Source organism: Triturus cristatus, chromosome 7 (assembly GCF_964204655.1).
Source record: "Triturus cristatus chromosome 7, aTriCri1.1, whole genome shotgun sequence".
In the NCBI taxonomy this organism is placed as follows: Eukaryota; Metazoa; Chordata; class Amphibia; order Caudata; family Salamandridae; genus Triturus; species Triturus cristatus.
Window position 1 is genome coordinate 667312192 of NC_140590.1, and position 25833 is coordinate 667338024.

The 25833-nt window shown below is 43.9% G+C and overlaps 1 protein-coding gene across 1 annotated transcript in view; it reads right to left on the reverse strand.

Annotated features, from left to right (window-relative positions):
- The window catches only part of LOC146810320 (cholesterol transporter ABCA5-like), a 1540893-nt gene that overhangs the window by 318906 nt on the left and 1196154 nt on the right, over positions 1-25833 (reverse strand). The window contains exons 30-31 of the mRNA XM_085617316.1: positions 8376-8493; positions 8179-8270 (exon numbers count right to left, since the gene is read on the reverse strand). Coding sequence (XP_085473442.1) covers positions 8179-8270; positions 8376-8493 — 210 coding nt within the window. The remainder of the gene's footprint in view (positions 1-8178; positions 8271-8375; positions 8494-25833) is intronic.

A 25833-nucleotide genomic window follows, 5' to 3' on the forward strand; every position in this document is an offset into this window, starting at 1 on the left:
TTGATTGATTTGGAAATGTATATAGCACACAATTGCTCCAAGGCATTTAGGCGCTGCGCGGTAAATTGCCAGAAACAGAAAGAGAGAAGTTTAGTTAGAGAACAGCCAGGTTTTTAGTGCTTTTCTAAAGGAAAGCAATGTTGGGTTGTTCTTTATATCTGTCGGGAGTGAGTTCCACAATTTCACTGTGCCCAGAACAACGCTTCTTCTTTCCCAACGTGCCTTGTTGAATCCGGTGGTTTGAAGGAGTTTGCTCTGCACTGATCTTAGATTTCTAGCTGGAAAGTACCAAGTGAGGTTCTGTTTCAGGTACTGAGGACCAGTCCCGTTCAAAGCCTTGAAAGCTTGACATAAGGATTTAAAGTCTATCTTTTTTTTTCCACTGGGAGCCAGTGTAGCTTTCTTAATCCCTGGGAAATAGACTGGAATTTCGGACTGTCCAACAGTAATCTAACGGCTGTGTTCTACACCTGCTGTAGTTTGAGCATATGCTTCTACACCCGCTGTAGTTTGAGCATATGCTGTTTTTGAACATATACAGGGCATTTCCGTAATCGAGTCTAGCCAGGACTAGAACTGCCACAAGTATTTTTACTACCTTTGGAGGAATTAAAGACCAAACTTTCCTAATTGTTTTTAGAGTCAGGAAGACCGTAGATGAAACCTTATTAATCTGGTGTTGAAAGGTCAGGTTATCATCAAAGATGATGCCCGATTCTTCACCTTCTTGACTGGGACCGGAAAAACACCCAGGTTGTCTGGCCACTAACTATGCGACCAAAAGGATGTGTTGGAACCCAGCAGGAGAACATCCGCTTTCCCCCCGTTCAGCTTTAGGCAGTTTGAGCTCATCCACTGATTCACACGGGACATGCAACAATTACAACGGTCAGCAGTTTCCTCCAAATTTCTGGAAATGGACAACACTAACTGAGTATTGTCTGTGTAGGAAATCACGGAGATGCCAAACTGCCTAATTAAATCAGCCAAGGGAGTCACATATATGTTAAGCTCTGAGGCAACCCACATGGAAGCTTGAACTGTTCTGAGAAGGAAGTTCTGAGCTGAACATACTGAAACCTATTGTTCAAATAGGATTTAATCAGTTTGAGGTCAGAATCCTTCCCCCCGCCTCTGTGAGCCTTCTGATCAGGATATCCTTATTTACGGTGTAAAAAGCCACGATAAATCCAGTAGTATCAGGGTGGCCTTGGCACCCGAATCTAGTATTGCTCTGAGCTCCTCTGTTGCCATGACTAAGGGAGTTTCCGTACTATGCCCTTTACAGAAACCATATTGCGAGGGATCTAACAGATCCGCCGGTGATATGAAGGCTGTTAATTGGATGTTTAGAATTTTTCCAGGACTTTAGCTGGGAACGGTATCTTGGAGACTGGTCTACAGCTGCTGGTGTCACTAGGATCCAAATTAGTTTTTTTTAAGAGGGGTAGGATTTAGACTGTCTTCCAAGAATCGGGAAAGATACCAATGCTAATAATCTCCCTGAAAAGTATACAAAGTTGCTCACTGATGAGGTCAGGTGCCAACTGGAATAATTTAGGGGACAAGGGTATGAGGGTGCTCCGGCTTTTGATGTTCTGACCACCTGGGATATCTGTTCAATGTTTGGTGGAGCAAAGGACACCAATAAATTATCGGTATAGGGGAGTGTATCGGCTGATGTATTGCCTATACAATCGGGCCCTTGTCTATAAGGGATCTATAAACGGTCGCCACCTTATCCTTGAAGAACCGTGCGAGTAGGTTGCAAAATTCCACGCTATTGTCCCCGTTGGTTCTTTCTGGAATTTTAACTAGCCTCTTTAAGGTTGCAAAGAGTACTTTGCTAGAATTACCAGCTTGCAGAATTTTCTCTGAAAAATATTTGCATTTTTTTCAATATCGTTTTCTTATAGTCAGTGTCTGTACATACAATATTTTATCTGCTGCACTGTACTGCCTTCTCCACCGTCTCTCTGACTTTCTACATAGTTGTTTTTGTGCTCTCAGTGCGTCACAGAACCAAGGTTCAGAGTTTTTTTCTCGCTTAGTGGAGAAGCTTTTCTCTGGGGCTAATGTGTCTGCTGCTGCTTTGATCCAGTTGGTATGTCTGCCGGTTGCAAGATTCACCTCAGAAGTCAAGTCAGGCTTTGAGTTTGACAGAGCTGATTGCAAAAACTTGGGGGGGTCGATGTTTCTCCAGTTGCGCTCTTTTAGTGCTCTATGAAGATTATGGGGACGAGGTATATGATGTGGTTACTGTAAACAATATGGCTTTATGGTCTGACCAAGAGATTGGCAAAACCTCTCGGATTTTCAACCCGGGTATAGATGTAAAAATGCAGTCTGTGTGTCCAGCATTGTGTGTGGAGTGCTTGACAATCTGTCTTAATGAGACACTGGCCATCATGTCCACTAGAGAGGCTGTGTAGTGATCTTCTGATCTTTCTAGGTGGTAGTTAACATCTCCCAATATCGAAAGGTCTTCTGAATCGATACTAGATTTGATAACGGCTGATGGCTTCCGCAAAATTGTTTTTTGCACCAGGGGGTCTGCACAGCAACAGTCCTTTAAAAGTATAGTTTTCGCTTAGGGTGATTCTAAAGGATAGCAGTTCACAGTCTGTGATGCTTCCTGTTGGGGAACCCTTTATTGTCAAAGTGTCTTTAAGAATGATTACTAGTCCCCCACCCCGTTTGTCTGGTCGATCACTTCTGAACATCCCTTGAAAAGTCGATGGACCACATCCCGGCGTGCCTACGAAGGAATACAATGGTGTCTACAGCTCTGCCTAGGGAATCAGCAACATCCAGGACACTGCTGACAGAGTTTGGCCGCATCAAGACCATCTTCCATGGCCTGAGATAGGACAGCACAGTCCTCCTCTGGAACCATGGGGAGCACCTGAGCCACGGAATCCCACACAGTATGAGAACTTTAAAAGGCAGCTGGCATTAACAGAGCAGAGAGTCAAACTCACTGAGGAGAAGATCAGTTTCTCAAAGGTCTCTTTTCGCTTGGTCTCTTTTCTTTTGGTCTCCTTTATCTTGGTGTCCTCAACCAGCATCTTTAAAAGTAAAACATACAAAACCAACATTGGTGCGAAACTTTAAATTGTAAAGTACAATGCACCTTGTTCTGTTATGATTTTAAAAGTTGTCTATAACAAGATTACGCAAGTGCTCCATTATTGTTTTGTTGTTTGCAAAGCAATTATCAATCCAAAAATGGAACTCCAGGAGGCTGTTTATTTGAGGAGTCTTTTTAGATTACATCAGAGCAGCACTCAGGAGATTTCAAACTTTGAATTTGTTTTAACTTTCAAGAGCAAACTGTGTGGCAAGTTGGCCCTTTTGTATTTTTCTAATTTATGTAGGGCTGGCGCAATAGATCCCACTTCATCTGCTACCTGATCTGGGCGAAGATGGAAAAGAATCCAAAGCTTTATTCCTAAATTACTCATCGCTGCAAACCTAACTTGTCACATCCTTGTCAGAATAGGTCTCTACCTGAGTTCAAAACTAAATAAAGCAAACTATTGAGGCCTGTAGTTTTACTCAAGATCTTAGTTCTTCACTTAGAACATACCTGGCTCAGGTCCTTGCACACAATTATACTTCTTGGTGTCAAGAAAATACCTAACTGTAGCCATGCTTCAGAAAATAGGTTCCAAGTTATTGCCTCCATTACTCAGAAGGATTTGAGCAGGGTTGGGGTATGACTGCTCTAAAGTCCACCTGCTACTTCTTTGGTTGGACATGAGTCCCTTTAAGCATTTCTTTGTATCTGCCCCAAGTTGTTTTAAGTAAATGTAATCAAGGCCCATGTTCAATTTGTACTCATCTTTTACAGTTGAAACAGCATGTCTTTTTAGACTCCTTGATTGTGCCAATCAGGACTGTACCTGAGTTTGAAATTTACTGGATGGTTGTTCCATGGCCTGTGAACCCGGACGAAGGACAGTAAGGAAGAGTGTCTTTATTGAGGCTGTTGGACAGTAAGGCTACTTAGAATTTTAAAATGCAAAAAGAACTATTGATGGACAGAATGCACAACAATGTCATACATTCACCCCAGTACAGAGATCTGGGCCTAAACCCAACCTTTTTTTTGCTCACCATGCCATTCCAGTTTGGACCCAGCCATATGCAAATCAGTCTTGACCCTGTGCCCTATGGGAACAGTCCATTCCGAACTGCTAGGCCAGGTCCTCCCTGGGCTGGAAACAAGCATCCTAGGACCGGTTTTGGGGTTTCACCCCTCTGCAGCCAGGATAGCTTGATTCCAGTGGCATGGAGAACAAAGGACTCACGTCTGAGCATACCTGTCCCACTCGGGGTGACAAATGCAAAAAGAACTATTGATGGACAGAATGCAGAACAATGTCATACATTCACCCCAGTACAGAGATCTGGGCCTAAATCCATTTTTTTTTTGCTCAACATGCCATTCCAGTTTGGACCCAGCCATATGCAAATCAGTCTTGACCCTGTGCCCTATGGGAACAGTCCAGCCCGAACTGCTACGCCTTTTTAGTTTATTTTTTTGTACCCTTTTAACTGTCTGTTTTTAATAAACGTTGCATGTTTATTCTGTTTTACGGATAATGATGATTTATTTATGGAAAAAGCAAATAAAATTCCATCAGTGTAAAATCAAAGCACAGGTGCACCACAGCAGAAGATTAAGGTTCACAATCATAAAATTTATCTCCAACAACGTGAATTCTTTAAAGTCTTTTCTTGTATTCCATTTTCATTATACGTAGAAACAACAGACTTGAGTTCTTATAACTCAACAAACAGAACAGCCGACGCGTTTCGTCCTGATACAGGACTTCTTCAGGGCGCTAGTTGACGATGGTGAGCGGAGTTTTGTTATGCTCGGAAAGCATGATAGATTTTGTGTAGGAAATATTATCCCATCCAGCAAAGTTTTGTATCTATATTCCTAGAATTCATATCAGTCCAATCATTTTCAGCTATTTGTTGCCACGTGCAGGCCGCAATCAAGAGTACCATGCACACCAAAGAGAGAAACTGGTACTTTTGTTATAAAGTGAAATCCATCCAGATTCTCTTTGGATTATCCAATATCAGCATCAACGTGAAGTGAAATGTCTCTATATAAGAACCAATTAAGACCAAACCCGAAGCAATTGCAATGTAATAGTTGCAGACTGCAGCGGTAACTGAGAGACGACGTTGCGATCCAAACGCAAAAGCAGAACATTCCATCAGTTATTACATTTTTTAGTTGTTGCATTTGCCAAATTCCCTTTAGCAATATACTCTTCATCCTGGGCCCTTTAACCATAAACCCTTAACCTGTTTACCCATCACCAATCATTCTTAAGCCCATAGAATAATCACTGCTGACCCATAAATCCCTCACCCTTAATCACTTCAGCCTTCAAGCATAAACCCATCAAAGTTTACTCTTCACCCCTAAAACATTGACCACTAAACCCTTCACCTGTATAAACCTCACCATTAAACTTTTCTCAGTTCACCTTTAAAACTCCAACATTCTTTATTAAACCCTTCCGTATTTAATCCTTGACCGATCACTCCTATAAGGTTCACACCTAAACATTTGGCCATTCACTTCTAAACCCCAGACCCTTAAACCCTTCTCTCCCAAACTTTACGTCCTTTACCACTAAACCCTTTACACATCACACAAACCCTTAAACTTAAATCATTCACACTTAGATTTTTAGTAACAAGAAAAAGGCCCCTATAATATATCAGTTATCATTCTTGTCAGGTGGTAAATAGTATTTATTATTAATCACTTCCCTAGCAGGCAGCAATACCCGAGTGGGTGAGCAATTACACACTGAAATACTGTTCTGAAATGGTAGGAAAATAGCATAAGCAGTACGTTTTGGAACCCTATGTCAACCATGAAATTACAGCAAAAAATGACAAAGGTCCACTGTTAAATGGAAATACAAAACAAGGGGATTTTGATTTCTTTTTTCTCTTAGTAGCTTCACAAATTCAAAATAAACAATGTAGGAATATTGCACTGCTTATATTTTGCATAACATATGAAACATGTCTCGGGCCTGCCACTGCTGAGCCTGTGAGTGGAGTTTTACTGCCACTTTGACTTGGTATTTAAAACCCTTTGCCAAACCTGAAACTCCCCTTGTAATACTCATACGTCAACCCTAAGATAGGCCCTAGGTAGCCCAAATTGGAGGGTGCTGTGTAAGTAAAAGGTGGGACATGTATTTTTAAGTTTTGCATGTACTGGCAGTGAAAACTGCATATATTTTGTTTTCACTACTGCGAGGTCTACTCCTCTCTTAGGTTACCATTGGGAATTCCTCAATACACTTTTAAACTCTAATTCTCGATTAGAAAGGAGTAGCTAAATCATGATTCAAATCTTTGGGATGGTAATGCTAAACCCTCTTTACGGGTAAAGCTGAATTAGACATTACTATTTTTGAAATTACACTATTAGGAAGTGGACATTTCTCTGCTTTTACAGCTCAATGAGCCTGCAGCCTATCTATAATACACGTCTGGGGTGGGTGACGTCTACACTTTGTGCATTCCCTCTAGACAAACACAGGAAGGTTAGGTGTGTTTGAGTACTCATCTGCATTCTGATGGCTCTTCCTGGGCAGGAGGGAGGGAGGAGCTGATACTTGCACCTGACTAGGTAGTGTCCTGCCCCCACACAAAGGGCTGATTACCCTCTACTGATAGTCTGGAGCCAGGGCTGGGAAGCGAGGACCTCTGCACACGCCAAAGACCCTTCTTTGAAGTCCCCCACTTCAAAGCCACAACTGGGTATAAGTACTGGGTATCTGACCCCTCCAAACCAGACACCTCTGGATCTACAACTAGACTCTCTCAGAAGAACTGCTGTGCTTCATCAAGGACTGACACTCTGCTGGACTGCCAACCTGGAAGGCCTGCTTTTCTCTTGTGTTGCCCTACTGCTCTCTGACCCTGCTGAGGAGAGCTGGATTCTGCCTTGCGCCAAAGTGATCTCCAAGGGTTTGCTTCCTGTCGCTTGAAACTCAGGGCTATCAAAGTCTCTACTCCTGCTCGTGTGCCTGTGCATCGACACTGTTGCAGGTGTAGAATCGGCACAACGCACTCGGAACCGCCGCATCGCAACCACTGTATGGAGAAGAATTACTCACTGCCTATGGACCTGCTGCACTCGGAACTGACACTTCGCACAACCGACTCATCGCATCTTCACCACTGTGTTAAGAAAATAGACACACCACCTTGACTGTGGGTTGACATTGGTGCATCACCTGTCTGCACACTGCATCTCGCTCGTGCGACCAAGACCAAGGTACTCTGTTCACTTGGCCTGCATGGCTCCTGTCCCCGGTCTGCCCTCCATTGTAGTCGGCTTGAACTGTTTACGTTGCCCCGGTCCAGAGCGACCAGTTAACTCCCAATGGGGCTTATTGCTACTATGAGCTAGACCTCTTTTTTGTCTTTAAAAATTCATAACTCTACTTCTACTTATTGGATTTTTGTTGTTTAGGTCTTGATTTATTTATAAAAATTATTGTCTATTTTCTAAACCAGTGTGGAGTCTTTTTGTGGTGTTTTCATTGTGTTACTGTGTGTGTGTGTGTTGCACAAATACATTACAAATTGCCTGATTGCTCAATGCCAAGCTACCAGAGGGTAAGTACAGGTTATCTTTAAGTGTGTATCTAGCTTGCCTCGACTAGAGTGCTGGTCCCAACTTGGACAGGGTGCATACCTCTGCCAACTAGAGAACCCATTTCTAACAATATAGGAGGCCATTTTTCCGTCAGGGTAGATTACAAGTGCCTCGCTATTTCGAGCCACATAGCAATCTTCAAAAAGCAAGTTGAAATATGCATAGAAAACAGGTTGAAGTTCAGAAAAAAACCATGCAGACAATGGAACAGTCATGCAAGGAGTTGTATGTTCAGGAAAACCTGTGATAGCTGATCATTAGAAGTTAACCTACTGAAAGCCCAGAAGTGGAAAAAGAAAATGTTCCCAATTAAATGTAATTGTTCTATTAGTAGCCCCAACTGCTTTCCCACATTGTTTGAACTGACACAATAACTATAATTAATACATAATTTTTTTAAATTGTGAAGAGTGATATCTAATAGGACAAAAGTGAGGTTTATGACTATTTAGTTAAACATATACCTGTCCAGCAGTAGGTTCGGTGTCTCCTACCAACATGTTAATGAGGGTGCTCTTGCCAGCTCCATTCGGCCCCAAAAGTCCTAGTATTTCTCCTAAGATCAATCATACACAAAATCTGTAAGAATTCGGTAAGACATCAAGGAACCTCATATTTCTGAAAACATACACTGGTTTGAGGTAAATAATTTAGTTCCAACCTTTTTTTACAGAAAGAGAAACATTATTTGTTGTCCATTTCTTAATTTTTCGTCCAAGAAGAAAATTTCGTTTTTCGTTGTATTCTTTATACAAATTGCAAACAAGAACTGCAGGTTTCTAGAGAAAGAAAAAGATACCACAGTGAAGCCAGGTCCAAAGGGTTACTTTTAAAATTAATTTACAAAGATTAACAAAAACAGAAAGAAACAGTTACAAGCATTATAGCAACCTGCTTACCATCTCACTACCAACTGCTTTGTATCTCTTACTCGTATGAGAAGGGTACCAGTCTGGCCAGGTCTGAGTCATGACCTGACTAGGGGCTCACCCAACTGGTGCTCATCTGCCCAAGGGAGCCTTTGATATTATGCGAGAGTATTGAGGTGCAAACTCATACTCAACATTTTGGCGTCCGTTGACATTGCATGAGTAGATAGTATATGGGCCTTTTAAAGATTGTGTAGTTTCTGCGTATGACTGCTAACCTTGACTGCTCTTCCAATTCTTTCCTAGTTCATGAGGTATATCTACAATGGCAGCAAGTATCAATTGTCTTTAAAGCAAACACTGCCAAAGCCAATAGGAATTGCTTCAGCAATGTTTGTTCACTCGCGATATTGGCTTCGCTGGTACCACAGGCTGGTAAGCATTTGTAAAGCCAGCAGTGACAGCTAGCCATCTTGGAATTATACTTCCAAGAGGGTCTGCAAGTTGCATCTATAACGTGATGGTCATTTTGAAAGCTACTGGCTTTGCGATTGCTTGCACTGCAATTCAACAAGCCAGCAATTCAACAAGCCAATACTGCGAACTGCAGCAGCCAAGGCCTGCGCTGGGAGAAGATGAACACAGTGAAATAGGGCAGAGATAACACAGGGAAGCCGCGATAAAGGGCAACTAATCCACTGGAAGGGGAAGAATGTGGTCACTGAGAGTTACTTGTGCCATGTAATCTCCCACAAAATGCCATGACCTTCAAGGACCGCTATCCCAAACAACGGCAGCGCTTTAAAACTAAATTAAAGCAAATGGTTAAAGGGGCTGACCAAAAGCCCAATCTCTGTATGTATACACTGTGAACTCTATTCTGTAAAGTATTGGTAACCCAACTTCTCCGACAGACAGCTAAAAACATTGTACTCTGCCACCCTTAACTTGCTTTTCTCCTACAGAACTGGCTACTCAACTATAATCAGACTAAACACACTACCAAAGGGACTGAAAAATAACAACCAGCCCGTGGGAATTACAGAGGCAATATACAGACACACAAGACTAGGCATGTTATAAACAATGAGTTTTAGGGTTAAATATGGATTGTGCTGGGTAATAACCTATGAAATCTTATATTAACTACTTCTCTGTAATAATAATTCATGTAACTCTGTTTTAAACATTGAATTTAGTGCAATATACAAAATATGTTTGGTAGTTAGTCCTACCTTTCTTCCATATGTTCAACACACAGTTAGTTTCATCAACATAGAATGTCAAATTTTGCCCAGAGGTTGCATCAAAATCTCCAAGTGTGCCGAGCATTAGTGTTCTCTACACAATATCAATTCTAACATCTGAAAACAAGAAGCTGCCTTTAGTGAGTGTGGTGATTCTACTGTTCAAACTAATGTAGTGACCCCGCCGGATATTGTCTTCCATTTTCAGACCAACATGAGGTTGAAACCATCAACAGCATTATTCTGAGTGTTTCTGACAATGTCAGGATGCAGATTCGGTAGAGATACCCTCTATTTTATCACGCTTTCCTCTGATATGAGACTCTCCCCCTGTTCAAGATATCTTATCAAATGCAAACTCACTACAGTGAGCTCTTGGTTAAGCCTTCCTACAAGTAAATCTCAAAAGATACCCTCAGAAAAGGACACTGCAGTCCAGACTGGGACCACAGATAATCATCTTGAAAATTACTATAACAAGAGTATAGGTGGTACATCTTTCTGAGTTGAAGCAGCTAAACCCTGGAACTTGCTTCCATCAATAATACAAATTACTGCCAACTACCTTGAACTCAGAAGGATTGTTAAGATCTGATTGCACGACAGATGGACCCACAGGAAGTGGGCCGACTTGGTCTACTAATTCACATTCAATAAGGATGAAGATGACTGTGCCCGGCCTAATATCTGTTATGATTCAAACCATTACTTCTACTGCTCCATTAACTAAATCACCAAATCTACAGAAAATGAAGGAAGCTCCAGGTCAATACCACTGCACAGCCACTCACAAAGGTCGTTCAGGCGCAGCTTCAGGTGTGACAAATATAGTTCACATCAACATGGACAGGGATTACCATGGATCTATCAAATTCACAACATTTGAAAATGAGAACAGAACAAGTAATAGATTTAATACACTGTTATCACTACCTCACCCAGTAAGCTCTACTAGTAATGAAATCCAAAAAAGTGTTTTACATAAGTAGCATACTAGTTAACTTGTGAATAATTACCATTCGTGCTATGCATCGCCTCTGGATGGCTCTTGCATGACTTTAGCCAGGAGAGCTGGGCCCCGACTGGCATGAACTGATCTTGGTCAAGGACTGGACACCTGCACCCCATTGTCCAATACACAACTGATGCACAATCACTAGAATGACTGCCAGTACGCAAACTGGATAACCACTCCAGAACATATTATATGACATGTTGCGTGATGATTTAACAAACTACATAACAACCTGAAAGGCAGACTGCTTACAAACAGCATAATTAGATTGACAAACAGTATATTCAGACTAGTTTGGATTATTCGATTTTAACTCAAGTAGTTTGCTATAAAACAAGGTTGAAAATAAGCCTGGACGTAATTTAAATTCCATGAGCATAGTTTGTGTAATTTGGGTAATTTCATATTGAATCACGCCATTTTGTCTAATTGAGCACCATTTAAGTTAAACATTTACTGAGAATGTGCCACTAACAGTACAAATTTAGCACAAATGCACAGGAAAACCACTATAAGAGGCTTTTGTTCGAGGTGCTTTTTATTTTTTGCACTTATTTTAGTTTGTAATGCAGTCCTGTGTCAAAATGTTACAGGAGGACACATTTTGTGCTAAAATATAAAGCTAAACGGCAGATTTGTATTTGCCGTAATAGTGGAAATTTCACATAATTACATAAATTACACACACACCTATTTAAAAACAAAATCAATATCAGGGTTTAACAGTTAAAGAAAAAACATTAAACTATCATTAACATATAAAAATATTAAATCCAGACATGAAGTAAAAGAATTAAGTGAAGATGTGAAAGATGGTGCACATCTCCCGCCATGCCCATTCCTGAGATATAACAGCATTCCGCTACCAGGGTATCCATTAGCTCACTTTTCTCATTAAATAGTTTGATATGTCTTCTACTAAAGCTCTTTTTTCTTACTTTTACAGCACTTAGCACTATTGTAGGAAATGGGGTTACTGATTGAGAGGGGTAAAACCCTACTCAGTCTGTCAGTCAAAATAACTATTTCGCCGATACAATATCAGCATAAAAAGTATTCTACAAACATACTTTCATCAATAATAAAAACAACCATTACAAATTTAAACATGTAATTAAAACATAGTTTAAAAAAACAGCAATAAAAAATGTTAAGAAAATTTATAAGCTAAAAACAATAATTCATATATGTGTGTGCAGAATTTGAACAGGCCAACATTTTTAGTTAAGTTTTAAAATCCGATTATAGGTTTAGTCTCCTTCTGTTTAAAGCAGATAAAAAGTATGAAGCCAGACAAAAACATGTAAAGGGATCTGACAATGACAGGAGATAATATAGGGCTACACGATATTGTCTGAGATTCATTTTTCGAATAAAAGGGACAATGTATCTTTTTCTTTCATTCATATAGAATTTACATAAAAATAGAAAGTGCAGGTCATTCTGAGACGATCACTTACCACAAGGGCAAGGTGGAAGTGCATTAACCGCATAGGTTTTATACGGGTGACCTAGCATAAGGGGGATATAGTTTAAATGAAATCTCACTAAAATATATCTGTGTTGGAGTTTGAAGACAAATGTTAAATAAGAAAGTTTAATGTTTATTATGCTAGGTGCTGTTTGATATTGTCTGGCTGTGGACAATTTGAGGTAAGAATCATGCCTCTTTGGATTGAAGTGAGATAATAAGCGATTCTTCAGCTCCTTTTTGGTTAATGACATTCATAGCTTTGGATCCTCATATAGCTTATATAGGCCAACGGCCTGCAGGGTAATCCTGATGTATTTTAACCACCTTATTTTGCTTACCCCATCTAAATTCAGGGAATCGTTTAGGGTATCTCTGGTTAACGAAAGGGTTCTTTTCGCCATACTGAGTGCCACATCAAAAGCAGCAACCATAATTCTTGTTAGGGTGAAGCATAAGCAAACCCCAAATCAACCTGTGCTCATCCCTCTGACAGGTTGGCACAAAAGCAGACAGGCAATGTGTAAAGTATTTATACAGCACTTCAAACCGTAATAAAGTGAAAATACAACACAAGAAAAATCCCACACCAAGTTAGAAAAATTCATTGCAATGTAATAAATCATTTGATAAAAAAACAACAAAAATCCTAAAAGTAGTACCCGAGATATGCAAATTAAGGGTTTTGTGGAAATCAAGCTCTAATTAGCAGAGCTTGTGGAGTTGTACACATTAAATTCACCTGAGTTACCGAAAAACTCAGCGGAGTTTCGCAAGCAGGCAGAGTTGCTCGCCCATCCCTACTACAAGTTTATCTGACTTGCGCACCTGATACGGATCTCGGCTAACCTCTGTGGGTGTAAAAAAAGGTTGGGTTTTCATAAAGACGCTGTTGTGCTCCTTGAAAAGAAAGGGATTTGGCCTATGTGACCTAGAACTGTTGAGCTGCTCCTGAGGACATGGCTGACAACAAAATACAGCCGGTGACGGGCAGGGCCCACCATGCCAAGACTCTGGACTGCATCTATCACCCTTGTGGGGTCCCAAGGCTTTCTCAATAATTTTGGAACTGAATTTATGCCAGGAGTTGTAAGTAGAAGCACAAAGTCAGAGAATAGGGCGCATGTACAAAAGAGTGTGGCAGTAGTAAGTTGCGTGTAATGCATACATCATTACATGTATACTATAGTTTATATCTGTCATTTTCAGCATCATGTGTTGCTTTGAGGCACTAGGAACTGAAGCTGAAAATAGAAGCATCAATGAGGGCCGAGCAGTCTGCTTCAGAGCGTGGTTTCTCTAACTATGGGTGTTTGGCATAGCGCACTGTGCTCATTGCTCAAGGTGCCTGTTCCTGCACAGCTCACTCCCCCTGCTTTCCGTCACACACTGCCAGACTCTGGCATTTTCCTGGATTGTTGTCCCAAGAAGTATTTTAACATGTTTTATTTAACTTGGTTTTACAACAGGGATATTCTATGTCAAATTAGGAGGCACCCTGAGCAGGCTTCCTCTTTGTATTGCCCTGCAGCTGCACTGGAAACTCTGCTACTTTGTCATTCAACCATCTCCCACCACCCATTCCCCGGCCCCGGGTTCCACCTTGTTGAAGCCACCATACGTGGTCTTGTAAAACCTGACCTCTTCCTCGACCTGTAACAGTCCAGAGAGGCCGTTACCTGCAATCTTCTGACAGGGTGAGCCCGCCGCCAGACTCATGGTGTTGTAAATTGAAACGACAATGTGATTAAGCATTTACTAAAGACATTAATTCCCTTCTCTAGATCATGTTTTCTCCGTTATGTTGACCGAAGTTTGGACTCCATTTTGTATTGTTATGCTTCCACGCGTTCCCCACGAGAAGAGTCCAACCTCTGTGTTAGTTGCTCTTGTAATCTGCCTAGTAACAGTCTATAAATAGCTCCTTTGTCCATCTGGCACATGCCCAGACTTGACCACATCTGTTATCAGTTAGCCTTGCTTGACCATGTTTTCGCGGGCTCAAGGAGTGTGTTAGCTCCGCCCACATATTGATTCAGTATTGAAAATGACCATAAATGGTAATGTTCTTCGGCCTCATGTTGTATCCACCCACTTATGAGCCCCTCTATTCTGTATAAAAGGGGACCATGTACGTAAGTTCTTTGTGCTACTCTATGCAATACTGAAGAGTGTTGTGTGGATTGTAGGACCACCCTTAAGGGTTAATAAATGCTGTCTTTGTACTTTGCAGTTTCCGTGCCAACTTCCTTATAGATTCCATTACAGGAGAGCGAACCCTTGTGTCCTGCGGGCCTAGCTGGGGCCTGTATTCATCAATTGGCGCCCGTCACGTGGGGCTCATCGGCGACTCGGATGCTCGAAGGACTGGTCGCGACGAAGGTGAGGAATTTGGCCGGGGACGTGATCACTGCCAGCGGCGTCTTAGCCCTGGCATCCCGAGGTTTTTTTTTCCTTCCCTTCCGAGCTGACCGTCTGGGTGGCGCCGGTCCTCGACTGAGACCTCTTCTGTCGGTCTGGCCGTGAAAGCCGTTTGGGCGATTGTGGAGCTTGGTAGTTGGAATCTGGACTCTTGATTGGTAAGAACCGGTGTACGGTACTTGCTCCGAGTTTTTGAAGCCTGATCTGGCTATTTGAGTTTGATTTGTGATGACTAGTCATATTTTGTATTTGTCTTTGTGAAAATATATGCGTTGCAACACATATAGGCAGGTAATGTGGAGAGATTTCTCCGGAGCTGTGTAACTTTGAACGGCGCAACGATTAAGTGCCATTTTTTCTATAATATTGCATATTTTGCATTATTTCTGAGCATGCCTGCTTTCAGCGCACTCCGTAAGTGGTGTTGCTGTTTTGGAAACCGGTTGAACCTCGAGGAATCTGCTCCAGCTCCCCCAGAGGGGACTCCTAATAGGGATATGTATGTGAAGCATGGTCTTTCTTCCATAATGTACAGCACAGTATGGAGGAAATATACTAAAAAAGATCCTGAGTTACGATGGCCTTTGTATGGATCGTTTGATATACGTAAGATTGAGTATGTGGAACAGTGTATGTGTAAGCGGCGTGCTCGTCAGGATATGTTTGAGTGTGTGCGGTTGTGGGTGAAGGAGGTGCGTGAGCGAGAGAAGCGTGAGAAAGCGCTGTTCGATAAAGAACAACGGAAGAATGATCATGTGCGGGCACAGGAAGCGAGGCGTCGGGAGGACAAAGAACAAACGGAGAGGCAAGAGAAAGAACGTAGGCTGCAAGTCTCGGGTCAATATGCTGTTCGGCAGCCACTTTATCCTGTCCTTAATAATCTTGATGATGATTTTTATTTACTAGATCGCTCTCCGCCCCCTTATGTTGGCGCATCTGCTCCGAGGCCACAGGATTCTGTCCCGGGTCCGGGTAAGGTAGATACGCGGTCCATGTTATCGGCTGAGCATATGGCTGAGCTTCGGCAAATTTCCTTCCGTGCACTTAAGGGTAAGGTGTCCGTGGATGAATTGTTCCATACGTGGGGGTCGTGGCAGGATAGAGAGAGATTGTATTTTTTGAGCCATTTCGCTGAGGAAGTGATTGCTGCTTTTCGGAAATATTCTAGTGTCTTTGAGCCTGAAGAAGTGACATCGGATGCTAAAGCATTGCATGATGGTGTTTTTTCTCCCTCTAAGGCTCCTGATACGGCTCGGCGGCTATTCGCCTTGCGGGACGCGGTGCTGGCCCATAAAGAAAAAGCGCGCCAACGAGCAGGGGAGGAGACGCAGTCGGATTCGTGTACCGCAGGAGGCCACTTATCCACCTCTCAATCAGATAAGAGCGATCTAAGCCAATGCGCGAGGCGGCACCTTTGTATGTTCCTCCTAAAGGAGCGGGGACTAGCTCGGACATTACCTCCGCCGATGCTAAGGGATATTTTGTGTATAATTGGGTTTATACTCCGTGGCATAGAGCTGATGTTATGGCATTAAAGAATGCGCTGCCTGACCCCCGCAAGAATCCAGCGGCCTTCTATGAAGAAGTCGAGGGGGCCTTGAATTCTTGCGTTATGACCTTAGCAGATATAGACCTGTTCTTTGGCCTTATTCTACCACCGGATATGTGGCGATCTGTCCGAAAGGTAGATGATATAGTTGCCTTTAAGGTTCGGTGGTCCGAACTTGAGGATGAGGATAGGGAACGGAAGCCCGCGCAGAAACCACCCCAGAGTATTTTAGATCTCCCTGCTGCTATTGTGGCTAAGTTGAAGACAATTATCCCCCCTAAAAAGATTGACTGGAATATGTTAGCTGCATGTAAACAGAAAATTGACGAGTCAGTTGCGGACTTCTTTACGCGCTTTGAGGAGACGTTTCATGATTTTAGTGGCCAGTCGCTTACTGACGATACGGGCCGCCACCTTTTTGCGGATAAATATGTGGCTAATCTGCTGCCGCCAGTTGCGGCCCGTCTATAAGCGAGTGAAAGTTCTTGGTCCTCCGCTACACCGACGGCTCTCCTGACTATCGCCCAGTATTATGAGCGTCAGGAGCAAGAAGCAAAGGGCCAGGAAGAAAAGAAATCGAAAGATTTGAAAACAAAGGTGATGTTGGCACAAGTCTATGGCCCGCCCCGACGGGGTAGTAATAGAGGTAGGGGAGGATCTTATGGTCCTCCCTCGGGCCGATCTGATTTGAATAGGAACCAATGTGCGTATTGTAAGCAGTCGGGTCATTGGGCTAGGGACTGCCCGGTGTTGCATGCATCGCGTCAGGGGCATACCCACGGTGGCCCGCGAGGTAGAGGGGGTTTCTCGAACTTTCGAGGGAATTCTAACGAACAGGCTCGTTTTGACTCTGCTGGGCAGCACCGAGACCGATCAAATGTTTTCGATCGCCAACATCAGTACCAAGCGTCGGGGATTGACCGGTCGGGGTACCATGACTCTCAGCATGCATAGGAATGCGTTGGATGGGGGTTAGAATCAGTTGAGGTGCCGGTCGATCAGAAGGGCCCTTATGTATCGGCTGAGGTTTTGGGCTCTACTGATCAGTTCCTAGTGGATACAGGAGCGACACGTAGTGCACTGTCTAAGCAATTGGTTCCGGGGGCTCCCCCATCCGGCTTAATGGTCACATCGGTAGGGTTTGACGGTACACTCTCCCGAAGCCCTCTTTCGCAGCCCCTCATGTTTAAGGTGGATTATTTTTCTGCACCCTGTCCGTTTTTGCTTGCCCCGTACACACCGGACAACATTATGGGTCTTGATATGTTAAAGCATTTTAGGGCTACGATCCGCTGCTCCCCTGCTGGTGTGCGGGTAATATTGAATGACAATTACCCCCGATCTGAACGGATGTGTACGATGTCAGAGGATGCGCTGTTAGCTACCCTCCCTCGTGCTTTGTGGGCAACGTCGGATACTGATGTGGGACAAATGGTGATTCCACCGGTTCACATTAGTGTCCAGGAGGGGGCGGTGTTACCACGCCTCCCACAGTACCGTATTTCCCAGGAGGGCGAGGAGGCTCTCATGCAGATAGTGCAGGATTTGATGGCGGTAGGGGTAGTGGAGGAAGTCCCCTACAACATTTGTAACAGTCCGATCCTTCCCATACTGAAAAAGGATACGGATGCCAGAGTTTATCGGTTTATAATTGATTTGAGAGAAGTGAACAAGATCGTGATACCTCAGTACCCAGTGGTTTCCGATATCACGACGTTGCTTACTTTGGTCCCGCCTACGGCGACTATGTTCTCAGTGATCGATTTGAAGAATGCCTTCTTTTCCATTCCCATTCACCCTGATAGCCGATATCTTTTTGGGTTTACATTAAATAATAGATCTTATCGTTTTTGTAGGATCCCCCAGGGCTACACAGAAAGCCCTAGCATTTACAGTCAGGCTTTGAAAAGACAATTGGATTCCTTTGTTCTGCTCGAGGGGGTCGCCCTCATTCAATATGTCGATGACATCTTGCTGGCGGCTGACACCCTGGAGTTGTGTGAGAAAAGTACGTTATCCTTACTCTCCTTTTTAGCATCCCACAATCATAAGGTATCTAGGAAGAAATTGCAATTCTGTAGACCAAAGGTGACTTATTTGGGTCACCTTTTGTCTAAGGAGGGACGTGCACTCACACCGGATCGTATCCAAGTAATTTTGGACACACCGAGACCGTCCACGCAGAAGGACGTGCGTGCATTTTTGGGCCTTGTTTCTTTTTGTAGACAGTGGATATTGGGGTTTTCACACATAGCTAAGCCATTGTTAGCCCTCTTGACAAAGGACACGCCTATCCCAATCCCTTGGTCAGATGAGTGTGATACTGCTTTTCAGCAACTACGACAGGCCCTTTGTTCAGCACCAGTGTTAGGGACCCCTGATTATGCAAAACCCTTTTCGTTGTATGTGCATGAGAAAGATGGATGTGCATTGTCAGTTTTAGTGCAGATGCACGGCGATAAGCAGCGCCCTTGTGCATATTTTTCGGCCGTACTTGATCCTGTCGCCCGAGCATTACCAGGGTGTTTTCGCTCGGTTGCGGCGACAGCTGTGTCAATACGCCAAAGTGAGGGAATTGTGTTATCTCATAAGCTGTTGGTATTAGTCCCCCATGCTGTCGATGCCCTGCTTAATCAAACAAAGACGCAGCATTTGACCAGTGCCCGTTTAACGGGATATGAGTTGACGCTTTTGGCTCCTCATATTACGTTAAAAAGGTGCGTAACGTTAAACCCGGCAACATTGTTGCCATACCCCGAAAACCAGCCTGAGGCGCGGAAAGCGCATGATTGTATTCTCGTGACTGAGGAACAAACAAAGGGTCGTATTGATCTCCAGGATACGCCCTTTTCAGATGTAGATGGAGAACTGTGGGTGGACGGATCATGCCTGAAGCTACCAGATGGTACGACTTCAGCAGCGTATGCGATTACCACATTGCAAACGATAGTGGAGACAGCACGCATACCACAGAAATCAGCCCAAGCAGCGGAACTGATAGCATTGACACGAGCATGTGAGCTCAGTACAGGACTATGTGTGAATGTTTATACAGATAGCCGCTATGCCTTCGGAGTAGCGCATGACTTCGGCCTACTCTGGAAGGAGAGAGGGTTTTTGACGTCACATGGAGTACAGATAATGCATGGAGAGTTAGTTCACAATCTTTTGACCGCATTGACATACCCAAAGAAAATTGCCATCGTTAAGTGTAGCGCCCATAGGAAAGTAGTTGATAAAGTTGGAGAAGGGAATGCGTTAGCAGATCGAGTAGCACGGGAGACTGCGATGTAGCCCGGTACTACTGCCATGTATGTAGTAAAGTCACAGGTGGAAAGATGGCATGATGCGAAGGAGGAAGTGCGAGAAATGCAGAGGACCGCTTCTGACAAAGAGCGGGAACAATGGGCTAGCGAGGGAGAACTGGATGACGAGGGCTGCTGGAGAAATAAGCAGATGGATAGATGGAAATTACCCACAGCTTTTGTACAACCTATGGTTCAGATGGCACATGGGCTAGCACATGTTGGAGCTTCCGCAATTGTGAAATTGCTTACCCAAGTCTGGGAGCATCCAGAGATTGCTAGCACAGCGAAGAGGGTGGTGCAGACCTGTATGATCTGCCTGAGGTATAACCCAGGAAAGGGTACTCGAACTCCGGCAGGAGGATTTGTGACACCTACTGCACCCTTCGAGGTTTTGCAGATGGATTACATCCAGCTTGAGCGCTGTAATAATCTGAAGTATGTTCTAGTAGTGGTCTGCGCTTTCAGCAAATGGGTTGAAGCGTACCCTACGAAAGACAATACTGCAATGACCACTGCGAAGTTGCTGCTGAAAGAGTTCTTCCCTCGATATGGCGTCTGTAGACTTCTGTGGAGTGATAATGGGCCTCATTTTGTAGCGGATGTTATAAAGTACGTCTTGAAGGGCCTGGGCATCACCCAGAAGTTTCACGCGGTATTCCACCCCCAGTCTGCAGGACTAGTCGAGAAGTATAATGGTACGCTGAAGCTTAAGATCGCTAAAATTCAAGCTTCGACGTCTTTGACTTGGCCAGACGCTCTGCCACTGGCATTATTGTCAATTAGATCGGTACCGCACTCTCGAACTGGCCTTACACCGTATGAGATTGTTTTCGGACGCCCAATGAATATTTGGGGTCCACCAAGACCTAAGGCTGTGTATGATGTACCTTGTGTAATGATGAACGATTATCTGGCACAGTTAACGGATAACTTGGTTTCTATCCATCAACAGGTCCGAGAGGCGCTCCCTGATCGGTCTACCGGTGAAGGACATGGTCTCCGGCCTGGGGACCACGTGATGGTGAAAATATTTGACAGAACAAACAGCTTGGAACCGAGATGGGTGGGTCCTGAGCAGGTCCTCCTCGCAACAAGGACGGCTGTGCGAGTCTCCAACAGAAAGAACTGGATCCATTCCTTGCACTGTAGGAAGGTGCCGCCCGGATTGGTGGAGCCTGCCGTGCTGACCGATCAACGAGAAATCTTGGCTGCAGAGACAGGCCGTGCTGCGGAGCCAAACGCCATTGAGGAGCTCTTTCCGGACCACGCGACTCCTGGAGGAAGGCGATATCATCTTCGACCAAGGAAGTGAGTTTTCCAGTACCGGGACATACTGTCAGAACGGCCCTTGGGTTAGTGAAACGGAGAGCCGATGAGGCAAGGGGGGGGGATCAGCCCTGCATTAGTGTAGCGACACCAGTCTTGGCCCGCTGGTGAAGAATTCAACCGCTGCCCAAGGGGAAGAGTTCTGACAGACTTTTAGTTTCAGGAAGATATTGGGTTTTATTTTTACTTTGATATGGAGAAAAAGAAAATCCTTTGTGCATTAGGGTTCATGTTGACAGTAGCCATTGTTGGGATAACCACATGGTTCGTGGAGGATGTAACTCCCGCTCGGAAGATTCTTGTGTTGACAACTCCGGTGCCTGAGGAGCACTACTTTTATACATTACCGTATCAAGAGTTGAAGCATCGACAATCTTACTTGAACAACACTTTCATCCAGATGCTGCATCATACCCACGTTGCTACGAATGCTACGAACTGTTGGATATGTGGGATGATGCCAGCTCATCAGAAGAAAGGAGGAACGCCATTTATACCACTTCCTTTCTCTCATAATGGCTCTTGTAGAGCATGGTATACTTTGCTTTTTGCCACTCGGAAACCGACAGTGGGACGATTGCTCTTCAGACTCAATAAAGAATGCCATCAAGACAAAAATGGGTATCCACAAGCGAATGGGACAATTTGGGAGTGGGAAGAGTACTGACCAGACAATGAATCCATTCCCTACATCTTCACGAACACAAGAGACACTGTTGGGAAGGACAAATTTGTGATTCAAGTAGCACAAGCTCAAGCTGACTTGTGTGTCCAGAGTGTGGGTTTTATTCCTGTTGGTGTCAGTGATTGCATCACTGTCCTGAACATTGATGGATTGAATAATAGTACCTTTCTAGCGTCCCATAATACATACTTTGTGTGTGGAAATAAAGGTTATTACCGTCTGCCGGCTGGGTGGTCTGGGGTATGCTATGTATCATTTCTATTACCTCCTGTATTCCTAGCACCCGCATCTTATCATAAGGATCTGAAATTATTGAATAATGTGACTGTAAATAGGTATAAACGTACCTTATCAATTGATGATGTAGATCAGACTGATACCAGTCTGCAGCAGTATATTGATTTTAACTTAGGACTGTTTTTCTTTGTTGGAGCTGCCCTGAACAGTAGGAAGATCCGAAGATTAACAAGAGTGGTAGAGGCTGTGACGAATCAGACTGCTGCTGCTCTTGGGAATCTTACGGAGGAATTGCAAATTACTAGAATTGTTGCATTGCAGAACCGTATGGTATTAGACGTTATGCTAGCTGACAGAGGAGGAGCATGTAAAATTATTGGAAGTAGCTGTTGTGTGTTTATCCCTGATCATACGCCATCAGTTTATAATGCCATCAATAAACTGCATAAAATTGCAGCTGAGATCCATACAGAAAACGGCACTTGGTCCTTTTCTGGATGGTTTTGGGCGTTAATTACTGCCTGGGGATGGAAGGTTCTAACTGGTCTCTGCATTATTGTAGCGGTTCTGTTTTCGTGCTGTATCTGCGTTCAATGTGGTCCCTTGCTCTGCTCATTATGCGTATCATTCTGTATCCCTGATAAGAAAGCTATTGCCGATGTTGCTCACCAAAAACGTTTAGCTAAAGAAGTTGAAGAAATGATGACAATTGACATACATGATGATTATCCTAACAAACCGGATGTCTTCAGTAAATGCTGAAAGGGTCGTCTGTTGTAAATTGAAACGACGATGTGATTAAGCATTTACTAAAGACATAAATTCCCTTCTCTAGATCATGTTTTCTCCGTTATGTTGACCGAAGTTTGGACTCCATTTTGTATTGTTATGCTTCCACGCGTTCCCCACGAGAAGAGTCTAACCTCTGTGTTAGTTGCTCTTGTAATCTGCCTAGTAACAGTCTATAAATAGCTCCTTTGTCCATCTGGCACATGCCCAGACTTGACCACATCTGTTATCAGTTAGCCTTGCTTGACCATGTTTTCGCGGGCTCAAGGAGTGTGTTAGCTCCGCCCACATATTGATTCAGTATTGAAAATGACCATAAATGGTAATGTTCTTCGGCCTCATGTTGTATCCACCCACTTATGAGCCCCTCTATTCTGTATAAAAGGGGACCATGTACGTAAGTTCTTTGTGCTACTCTATGCAATACTGAAGAGTGTTGTGTGGATTGTAGGACCACCCTTAAGGGTTAATAAATGCTGTCTTTGTACTTTGCAGTTTCCGTGCCAACTTCCTTATAGATTCCATTACAGGAGAGCGAACCCTTGTGTCCTGCGGGCCTAGCTGGGGCCTGTATTCATCAATGGTGCTTCGGGACTCAAATTCAAGGACTCCGAAAGCCTTACACGAGCCTTATGTTGCTGGTTGCTCATCCGCACTGTTGTGCTCGGTTATCGACTCCACACTTGTCTGGAAGAGCTGTAGATATGAAAGAAGGACGATTGCTGCACACAGCTCTCACACTGTAGTGGTGCAGCTGGAGTGATGACTTTATTTGCTCCTGCGCCGATAAACTCCACTCCAAAGCTGCTGGTGTAATTTTACCGAACTGTGTGCTCCAAGCAGAGTGTGAACTAGCAAAACTCTGCCGACGTTGCAGAGTTCACCAGCCACCCCTATTGACTATAGCTTGAGTGGCAGTTTTTCTAGTGTTGCTTGGGAGCCATTTCAAGGTCTTACTCAGCATATTGTGTTAGTAGGGTGCAGTGACATCGTTGACGTATGTGGGCATGTCTATTGGACTGGCTCGGATCTTACCCGTGTACAAGCCGAGCCCTGAAAACACTGTTTTACCCGAGTGTCTATACAAGGTTTCCAATTTGTCTTTTCCCTCACAATTACACAGGATCTACAGTGAGATAACTTTCAAAATGGAAAGTTTTGTCGCAGGTGCAAACGCAATGTTTAATAGTGGTTGATAATTGCACTGTATCCATGGTGAGTAATTCCAAAGGTCAATCTATTTGAAAAACCAGAAGTGATAGGCGATCGAAGTGCACAGGCAGCATTTTGTTAGTTTCACTGTAAGCATCAATTTTTCTTAATATAAAACTATGAAACTGTCTATTTCAACTTTTCTCCCAACTATCGAGGTGGTTGAGAAAGAAGTGACGGTAGCGTGGGATGTGGAAACCTATAAAGCTGTATGTGGCTGTTCCTGTGTTTCTATTGAAAGATACTCCTTTTCATATATTTTTAATTTGTTACTGACATCTGGCGTTATTTCGACACTTCTTAGCTATGAAATCATCCACCAAGGAGCATGAATTTCTCCCCTTTGCCACCCAAGCCCTTTCACCAAAGGGGGTGACAAAAGCAGAGTTAACCTCCATCAAAGGTAGTGCACCCACCACCAAAATCAAGTGGTAACACCTGTGCCACTTTTGAAAGAACTGACATCAGAGACTTATAAGGTCCCAAAGGCGAGACCTATGGCTATGCCAATAATGATTGTTTTCTTTGATTTACCGATCCGAAATGGAATGGTAAATTAAAAAATGAAATAAAAGGAGCACAAACGTGTGTGTGTTTTCTTTTAAAGGGACTGGAAGCAACTTGCTGGCTGGCCTCCTCATCCACAAAAATAAATAAATTTAAAAAATAACAATATTTAAAAAAAGACAGTGTTGGTGGGAACGGAGGAGCAGGTTGATAGGAAGCAATGAATAGTGGGCTGAGGAGCGGAAAGTATAATCAAAAACAGCAAGGACCGCAGGGGAATTTGGCGGGGGAAAAACACAAGGGAACGAGCTTGCAACACGAGGGAGGCAGCAACACAGGGTTGCCGATTCCGATCCGGGTCGGAAAGCACTCCGACCGAGTCAGATCCGGAGTGTTTTCCGACCGAGCCGGACCCCTACAGTCCGACTGAGCGAGTACGATGCGCACGTATGCTGTCGGACTCGGTTTGGTCGGACTCCCATAGAAGTCAAAGGGAGCCAGTTTTACGACGCGTACCTGCGCTCCCATTGACTGAATGGGTACGTCTCGAACAAGTGCGCCCCCTACAGTGGGTACGCGTCGGTGCCATCCGTACCGTACATGCATGTGTGGGGTAGACCCATGTGTCTCCCCCTGTGTGCGAGTCGTACAGCTGCGGGTATCGAGGGGTCCGACGCGGACCCCCGAAGTCCAACTCCTGGAGCTTTTGCGAGTCGGACGGGAAACACACGTACGGCCCGTAGTTTTTCCAGCCGGATCACGTTCGGTGCCCTTCTGACCCGGATCGGAATCGGCCCCAGAGTGCAGAGGGGCTGCTATTTGGTGGGGGGAGCATATAAGTGAAGGAGCCCAAGGGCTGCATTTATGCCAGCTGGGTGGGAGTAAGGCTTTGCAGGGTAGGGGTGGGAGGGTAAGGTGGGCGTTGGCGATACAACGCATGTGCATGGTGTGCTGAGTGAGACATGGGGTTATTTTGAGGCTTTCATACCCTACTGCCCTCTAAATTAATCCTCTAATCTCTGGAAGAGTCATAGATTTGACAATACTGTGCTGTGCAGTATCTGAATCACTCTATCTCTACTGCACCTTGGTGCAAGCTTTCTCTATTTGCTATCACTGCTTTGGGATAGTCAAGGGAAAAAATGTCCTTTTTGGACGATATCTAACCAACCCTGACACGAAAATGATACATCCAATTCAGAATCTGGACCTTCCCACTTTGTGCTTATTCTAATAAATGGTCAAAAGTCACACCCCTAGGGTGCACTGCCTACAATTGCGAGGAAGAGTCTGAGCTTCATGTTTTTTTTCTGTCCTGGCTATAAACTAGCCAGACAGAGTTGGTTTATCCAACTCTGCAAGAACCTAGGTTTTATGCACTGTGAGAAGGCATTCAGAGTCCTGAAGTATGACACTCACACACCCATTGTCTTTGCTATATTCCGATTTTTAACCTCGATGTGGCGTAGTCGCTGGATGTTCC